This window comes from Mesitornis unicolor, unplaced genomic scaffold, assembly GCF_000695765.1.
Source record: "Mesitornis unicolor isolate BGI_N332 unplaced genomic scaffold, ASM69576v1 scaffold9182, whole genome shotgun sequence".
Taxonomy (NCBI): Eukaryota; Metazoa; Chordata; class Aves; order Mesitornithiformes; family Mesitornithidae; genus Mesitornis; species Mesitornis unicolor.
The window spans coordinates 71,358-79,608 of record NW_010167092.1 but is presented as its reverse complement, the minus strand read 5'-3'; the positions used below and the strand labels follow the sequence as shown (position 1 = coordinate 79,608).

The 8,251-nt window shown below is 44.7% G+C and overlaps 1 protein-coding gene across 1 annotated transcript in view; it reads left to right on the top strand.

Annotated features, from left to right (window-relative positions):
• Nucleotides 1-3,337: 3,337 nt before the first annotated feature.
• The window catches only part of ANTXR2 (anthrax toxin receptor 2), a 56,117-nt gene continuing 51,203 nt past the window's right edge, over nucleotides 3,338-8,251 (top strand). Inside the window, exon 1 of the mRNA XM_010178561.1 lies at nucleotides 3,338-3,402. Coding sequence (XP_010176863.1) covers nucleotides 3,338-3,402 — 65 coding nt within the window. The remainder of the gene's footprint in view (nucleotides 3,403-8,251) is intronic.

Sequence of the window (8,251 nt, the reverse complement as noted above, 5' to 3'; positions counted from 1 at the left end):
CCCTCGCCCAGCGCCCGAGGATGTGGCGGAGTTCCCGGGGAACGGGGCTTTACCCAAAGTACGTTTTTTTGGCCCACAGTGCCTCGGTGGACGTTTCTGAGGCAGCGTCTGCCTCCCCTCCCCCGCCGGAGCTGCCGGTTTCGGTGTTTTTGGGGAAGTTTCTGCACCGCGGGTCGCCATGGCCGCTCGCCTCGGGAGGGAACGGGACCGGCCCGGGCTGGGTTTGGGGTGAGCTTGTGCCGCAGGGCCCCGCCGCAGCGTTACTTGTGTGTTTTTCACCCTGGCGTGCGGTTTGCCTTAGCCTGACAAACTCCGGTGACATGTACACGGCGGTACCGCCGCCAGCCAGGAAAGCAGAGTCCTGTGTTGTCTGACTTCTCACTGCACCTGGCCTCTGCCTTGCTTGCTTTCCTTAAATAAGACCTGCTAATAGCTTTTGTTTTCTTTTCAGGTCTGGGAGCGTAGCGCAGAACTGGCATGAGATATTTGATTTTGTAAATCAACTGACAGAAAGATTTGTGAGGTGCGTTTTGCTCCTTGTGACATTTATAATAGCGGGATATGTTATAAAAAAAAAAACCCTGTGTTTTTGTAAACTCAGTAATGTTTCACAGGCATGTTAAGAGTTTGGCTTCTAGTGCCAGCACTGCTGGAAATTATTGGAAACTTAGTTTTTCTCATGTTTGAAGCTCAGTGAAAACATGGTAATTTGCATCTTTAAATACTTAATCTCTGAAATTACTCTCACATGTAATTTGGGTTTTTTAAACTTTATTCCTCAGAAGCCACATGACTCATTTCTGATAGTTGTTTTGTTTATTACTCTTAGAGATCTATATAAAGATGGCAGTCTGAATGCAGTGTCTATCTCTGTACGTAAATACACGGTGCAGATCAAAACAAAGGAGGTGTTTTTCAAGCACAGACAAACGCACAGGAAGTCTATGCAATGTTAACAGTATATGTGCCGTACATACATGTAGTCAACTTTAGAGCTGGCTGGCAGCACTGTCTGGCAAGCATCACCACCGCAGAAATGGCTGTTGTAAATACTGGCTAACTGTACTCTGCACAAACAGTTGAGAGGTACTGTGATGCAGCATTTTGCTTTGAAAACCAACCAACCAACCAAAGAAGGAAAGCTTCCCCAAAAAAACACAGGGACACAGGTGTTGTGGTAGTTTTTGCTGTGGAAAATGAAGTGCAGTGGGCAATTATAATCTTGGCTTGCTAATGAAGGGATACAGTTAGGCTTGCATAATTAAATAATGCTTACATCCATCTTGTAACAAGCAAATCTTATATAAACCAAGTGGGTGACAGAAGCTTCTGAAAGATATTTTGTAAACTGTAGAATAAAAAACCAAACAACAGGAGACCTGAGGAGACCAAAGCAGCACTTTTTTTCAGTGAGTGATGAAAAAAAAATACATTTGCCCCCACTGCTTGTACAGTATACGTCTTTCCAGTTCATCACCTTGTACATCCAAATGACCTTCGCAGCAGTTGTGCAGTGGTCTGGCTGCGTTAACCGAGAGAAAGCTACTGAGCTGGCAGGTTACTGCACTGACCTCACACACCGGAGGAGGATCAGCTCTGGTGCAGAGCCTCTCGCTTGGTGTCCGGGTGCTGAGCACTTGCCCCTCACAGCACAGCTGCTGTTGGGCTCTGGTGGACCCTGAGGACAACATCTCCACACGTTTTCCTCTGGGGCTAGGCTGCCTGTGCCCTGCCTCCAGGCCTTGGTACGCTTTCAGAATGGGGCACAGAGTCATTTGAGCTTACCTGTTCTTCAGGTGAAAAGCATAGTTGTGGGAAGGCGGCGAAGAACCAACAGGTAGCAGTTTGCTTCGGTCCTCACCTGAAGAATCAGTTCATGCTGTGTGACCAGTGCATCTGCTCTGTGGTTCGGCTGTCTGTGAGGGTCCGAGAGGCCTGCACCTGGCTGCAGCATTCTGCGATCCCGCTCCACCATCACAGGGCCTGAGCACTGGGAGAGCAGAACAGGATGTCTTGTGAAGAGGGCAGTCTCATGGCCGTCCTAAAGACGTCGTAACTTGGAGGTTGTTACGTACAGTGGGTTGCATCTCAAATAGGGAAGTCTCACGTTACTTAGTAATCCACAGAGACTGGGATTGCAAAGACTTGGTTTTTGTTTGACAACTGTTTGTGACAACTGAGAAGACTGTAACACCATGACTTAGATTGCAGTTTGATTCAGTGCTTCTCAGGTTTTTGTATTTAGAGCCTTAAAGGATAGACTGCAGGAGTGGATCATAAATCCAAGTCTGTGCAAAGGCTTGCCTGGTACTTACACTTCCATCATGTCAGTAATTTAAAAGTTGCATCTTTGACATGGAAACCAAACATTTATAGTTACTTATCTAACACTAGCCTAATAAATTAATGCTGATACACATGTATGGCGAGTTTTAAAATTACTGAATGTACTGAAATTGTCATGAATAAAAATTAAGAGCAGATGAGAAAGATGTTGTCACAACTTACCTTAGAAAAGTTACTGTCTTGGGCTTCCAAAGCATCAGTTCTTAGGAGATGTGTTTTCCACGGGTAGTTGGATATAATTCCTCTTACTCTTGGCTGGAGGAGACAGGCAGACTGATTTTAAAAAAGATGTAATTAATTAATAAAATAAATTAATACAGTATTGCTTTTTGCAATTACCTATCCCAGGATACTTTTATAGAAGTTGATCTAAGTGTCACAACTTCATGTCGCCAATACAAAAACATACTCATTTTGAAATGGTTTGTCATGCTGCTTTTTTAGACATGAATTAGTCAGAGGGCACTGTTTCTTTGATTTTGATCATTTTGTGACCAAAAGGGACAGTTTAACATATACATTGTGCTAGGATTAGACTTTAGAAAAGCAAAACTGACTTCTGAATGTGTCCATGTTTAGTACCCCAGAGCAAGAGCACACCCTGAGTCCATGTCCTTGACTTACTTTACACCAGTGACCATGAAAGTATAAAAGGATGTGTTACCTTTTGTCCTTTGGGAGATCATTTCAGTTAGGTTGCATGAGATCTTAAGTTTCAAGTTTAGCACGTCTTGATCTGGACTGCAGTCAGGCAAGAAGGAATAATAATTGTGCTACTTCATTGTCAGAGCATCTGGGTAAGGAGCAGATGGGCAGAAACTCTTTAATTCCTCTCTTATTCTGGGTTTGTAGTTGCAAGTACGTTCTTTGGAAGCTGGAGGATAAAGATGATACTAATGAACCATGAATAAGTGAATGAAATGCTGTACATCTGTACATTTCTCTTTATTTGTCTAACAGTGCTTTTTTTTTTTTTTTTAAAAGCCCCAAGATGAGATTATCGTTTATCGTGTTTTCCACCCAGGCACACGTCATTATGCCATTAACTGGAGACAGGTTAGTGCACTGCTTGTTTTATTCTCCCGCTCCCTCCTTCCCCCACAAGGGCACTTATTAAATCAGAGGAACAGTAACAGATGCTGAGCAATAAATGATACCTTTAAGTGGTGGCCAGTCAGGAAGCCTCTGTGTAGAGCTGGATTTAATTTTGTGAACGTATCAGTGGACAGCCTAGTAAAAAAGGGAAGAGAAGAACGATGGGGAATAAGTTCTTGATGTGAACTCTACCACCGCTTTGCAGAGCAACTAAAAATACTTTTTTCATCTCTGCATCTTCCTTGGCACAGCAGGAGAAACAACTTTTGCTTTTGTAAAGCGATGTCTGTAGATAAGTCATCAGTATTTCTTCATGTCTAAATAAAGCATACAATGGTAATTAATGTTTCCCGTGATCTCATATAAGGTAGGTATTTCATCTTGTGTTTTTAAGTCATGGCTTTGGAATAGGTTTTAGAGAGTGGAGTTGGTGCCACGTGAAAGGTGTGAGATCTTTCTGGTGCTGACGGGATGTGTGAACGTGCCTGAACTCATCCTCTCAGTCGACGGTTTCGAAGACAACGCAATTCAAGGCTGCTCACTCCAGTTTCTAAATCAAATACTGATTAGCAGCTAGGACAGGTCTAGGATAGGTGGAGGAAACAGAAGGAGAAAACCAGGTAGAGAAGAGATTGTTGTGAAACTACCTACTAAAATCACAGGAATCGGTAAATGAAATAGTGGGATCACCGCTTTCAGCAGAGGACAGTTGCGGTGTTGTCAGAGTCCTTCAGGATCCTTTCGGCCTTGTCAAAAACAGCACGACCTCCTCTCTGTCTCCCTTCTGTCCAGAAGCTAAGCACGCTGAGCAACTTTTTGGAGTTTGAACATGTGGATAAACCATTTAGGAATCATTGTAACCAACTCTGGAAGGGTGGAAGTGAGGTAGTCCTTTCTGCTCCCTTCAGTAGAGTCAATGCGAAAGTGCGATCTGTCATCCTCAGTTTACTGTGCATGTAGTTTGTTTTTTTTTTAAAATAATAATAACAAGTGCAAGACTTACTTGAGTGCATACTTACAAGGGACCTGTCATTGGCAAGAGTCAACTGTGTCATGGTACAGAAATGTGCACCGGTCTGCTAGAAATAGGATGCCCAGAGACACAATTCTTAGCCCCTCCTGTTTTATCATTTACAAAAGCAGTCTGACTTCAGAAAGGCTAAGCTTTCACTTCCCCCCACCCGGACTTGGATACTGGCTCTGCTCTCCGAGAGGAGACACAAGGTTATAAGCCATTTTTCCAGATGGCTTGAGAGAGGTCAGGAGAGGACACTTCAGCTGGTTCTGAGCACTGCTGAGCTCAATGAGATCCTTTCTCTCCGTTTCAATAGGCCCTTAATTCCTGTCACTGGCTTGTGCCTTATCGGTTGCGGAGAGGCGGCACTGATAGCGTACAGACCACTGAATGCTTGGGCAAAACCCAGTCGCGCAAACACAGGCGCCTTGTTCGCTGCGTGTCTGCAGCACACTTGAAGGCACGGAAGGAGCCAGACTTTTCTTGGAAACCTAGTTTAGAACATAGAGAGAACCCTGTTTAGTTCAAATGAGTTCCTCTGCAGGACTCTTCTTCAGCGCAAGGTTTGCTAATGCTTCTGTGAATGTGGTAGGGGAGAGGAAATGACTGCTCTTATTGCCTAGGAGGAATTATAATGAGAACGATGAAGGAGACGGTAGTAACTGTGACCACACGCACATAGGTAAGAACAGATAGCTACAGTTGGAACAGCTGTCCTTTTAAATATTAAAGGAGACATTCCAAGTCAGAAAATGACTTGGAGTATCTAACTGCTATTGCTGCAAACAGAAGATGAGGATGCTAAGTCCGTTATGGTTTTGGGGATGGGTGTGTACTTACGTGTGATTATGGGATATTACAGCCCTGTTTCTTCTATGTGCATTTTGGACTTGCAGCGATGTTCTTCCCCTCACTTACTCATTCGCAAATGTCGGGAAACCACAGTTCATTCCCAGCAGTTGGATCAAACTAGGAAAGTCTCTTCTGTTTTGAACGCCTTAGGCTTCCAATTGTTTGTGCAAAGTTCTTTCTGGTTTTTACTGCATAATAGAGCTGTGGGTATAAAGAAACCCACACCATAGCACTGAGGCCACCAGATTACCAAATATTTTGTGACTCTGAGCAGCGCGATGTGAACAAGTCTGGAAACGGCAGTCACTGTTAACCACAGTACACACGATGCTATAATAAATCCACAGAATAAAAAGTAACACCCAGATGGGAAAGACTTCTCACAATGGTTGTGTCCCATTTTAGAGACACACGTTTACCCTGTGTAGTTGGAAGCAATATGCTAAGTGGCAAATAAAAAACTGTGCATTCACGTTTGGTGCTCAGTTATGCTACTGGTTTTGAAAAGTGAGTCGTTTAGAAAAGTGGGTACACTTAGGAATGTCATCCAGATGGCACAAGGTCTTCTGCGTTCCAGCAGAATTTCTGCTTTCTGTAAACCTGCTTCAGCAGCGTTTGGTCAGCATCTGTGGTCAGGGCTGGCCCTGATGACTCTGCCGAGGTGAAACTCTTGTTGGAGCTAAGGAAAGATTATATTAATGAAGACTGAAAAATAGAACACTTCAGCACCTGGTACGTGACCAACTGTACCCTACCGTGCTTGTCTGTAGTCTAGTGGAGCTCACCGACTGTTCTTTTAATGCACAGGGTCACCTAATCTAGCAAGATATTTATGCATGTTCAGACTCTGCCGTGTGAGCAAACCCTATGCTTTGGTTCAAGAAGCTTGCCAAAATAGAGCCATCTGCAGAGAGCACGTTCTACTGAGTGTATCAAGTACAGGGAAGTCAGCCACTTAGGTTTTTTCCATCTGGAGCCCGTGCAGGAGGCCTAAAGTTTGAAGCAGAAAGATTACTATAGTTGTGCCTAGCCCTCTTTAGTACTTGAGAGGTGCAGAAAATGGGAACCTCCTGCAAATTATGCATCTGAGGAGGCTGATGTGCAGGGTTTACTTTCACCAGTGCATCAGCTCTGTTTGTTAGGGATGTAACCATCCTGTTTTCTTAAACAACACTTCCCCGTCCCTGCTTTGTTTCACTAACAAGTTTGTGTTTTCCTGTTACTAAACTTCCTTCTTAGGAGCAAAACCAAAATACCTGGTTTGTTTGGGGTTTTTTTTGTTGTTGTTAGGAATGAAGTGTGTTTCCTTGCAGGCACACAGCCTCATTCCTGGACACTGGGAATCACAGTTTCCCTGCCAGTGCTCAAAATGGTTCAAGATTGCAGCACTTCAGTAGAGAGAATGAAACATGGAACAGATGTGTATACATCTTATATACAAGATACCACCCCTCATCCAGAAGAGCTAAAACCACCACTACTTAAAATCACATAGGTATTAATAGAGACTCAGCACGTTGTACAGGGCAACCCCTGTGCCCAACTAAATCAGCACGACCCGAGACCTGCGTGACCATTTCAGCTGTTCTCACCTCCGCAGCACTACTGTACCGGTTTTTTCCACACAAAAGTTTCCGTGCTTCAGAACCGGTCTGTGGCATTGTCGTTGGTCCTCCCAGTTGGGGTACGACCTACAGCCCGCTGCAGCATAAGCAAGTATTTATTGCCTGTCTTCACTGCCACTTCAGTGCTGGCTGTGGCCCTGTCTGCACAAGAAAGCAAGACCTCGCGGTAACAACATCTGCAGTCTGACCGCCTGGCTGCTGACAACACTGTTCTTAGCATGGGGTCAATTAAAGTTACTTACAGCAAGAGATAATACTAAGGAGTGATGAAAACAGTACCTGTTGAGTTGCCCAAGTAAAAGCTTCCTGCAACAGAGCTTGTGCAGAGAGAAACTTCTCCTGTAAACCTCTGGTGGTGGTTGCTTTGACATAACTCCAACTCTGAAAGGCAAATATTTACATTTAGAGCTGAACTGTGAAGCAAGCTCAGGTGGGGAGCGTTTGCTACATTTTAGTTTACATTAAATGGTTTTCTTCAGTTGTTTGCAAAACTGGGCTGCTTTGTAATCTCTCTTTAACTAAATGCTCGGTTTCCAAATATGAACATGGTTCTGCATTGCCCAGTCTTGTGGAGGCAGCGGCAGTACACGACAAGCTCGGTGTGGGCTGTGGCCCACGCAGGGAGCTGCATCCGTAGGTGGCCCCACGTGCCTGTCAGCAGAGCTGGCACAGCTTCCCTCGCCAGCCCTGTGCAGCCCGGGTGTCCAGTACCAGTGCAAGGTCCTGGTGTCCCAAATACAGCACGGCAGAGTTCCCAGAGAGGCAAGACCAGCGGGCACTGCTGAAGCTACAGCCAGACCCTCTCCTGACCTTGGCCAGGCTGGGACTTCACTGCAACCCTGCTCATGGAGCAGATAAAAACAACTCGCAGATCAGAACCACGGAGAGCTTGTAACTGTGGCTGTGTTTCCTGGCTGCTGCTGCTGGGAGCATTATCTGAAGTAGTTACAAAGCTTAAAAGAGAACAGACAGCATGGCTATTAAAAATTAGATGTGTCTTTTCTCAAAAACAGAGGTGTGATGTGGCGCATATGCTGAATGAAGAAAATATATTAAATTTGTAGTCATTCAGCCCAAACACAGACAGGCTGCAAATCGCTGATTTGTTTTGCTTTTTGCACCTCCCTCCCTTGTCTGACTTAAACCACGACGGCAGTGACACTTCAGCCTTTATCACTGTTACTGAATTGTACCACAGTTGCATCCAGACACCCAGGCTGAAGTCCTGGTTTCGTTATTTCAGTACAGATGAGTTTTAAACCCAGACCTTTTCTGTAGGTTTTGGGGATGACAGTATCACAGAAACTAGAGAAAGCAG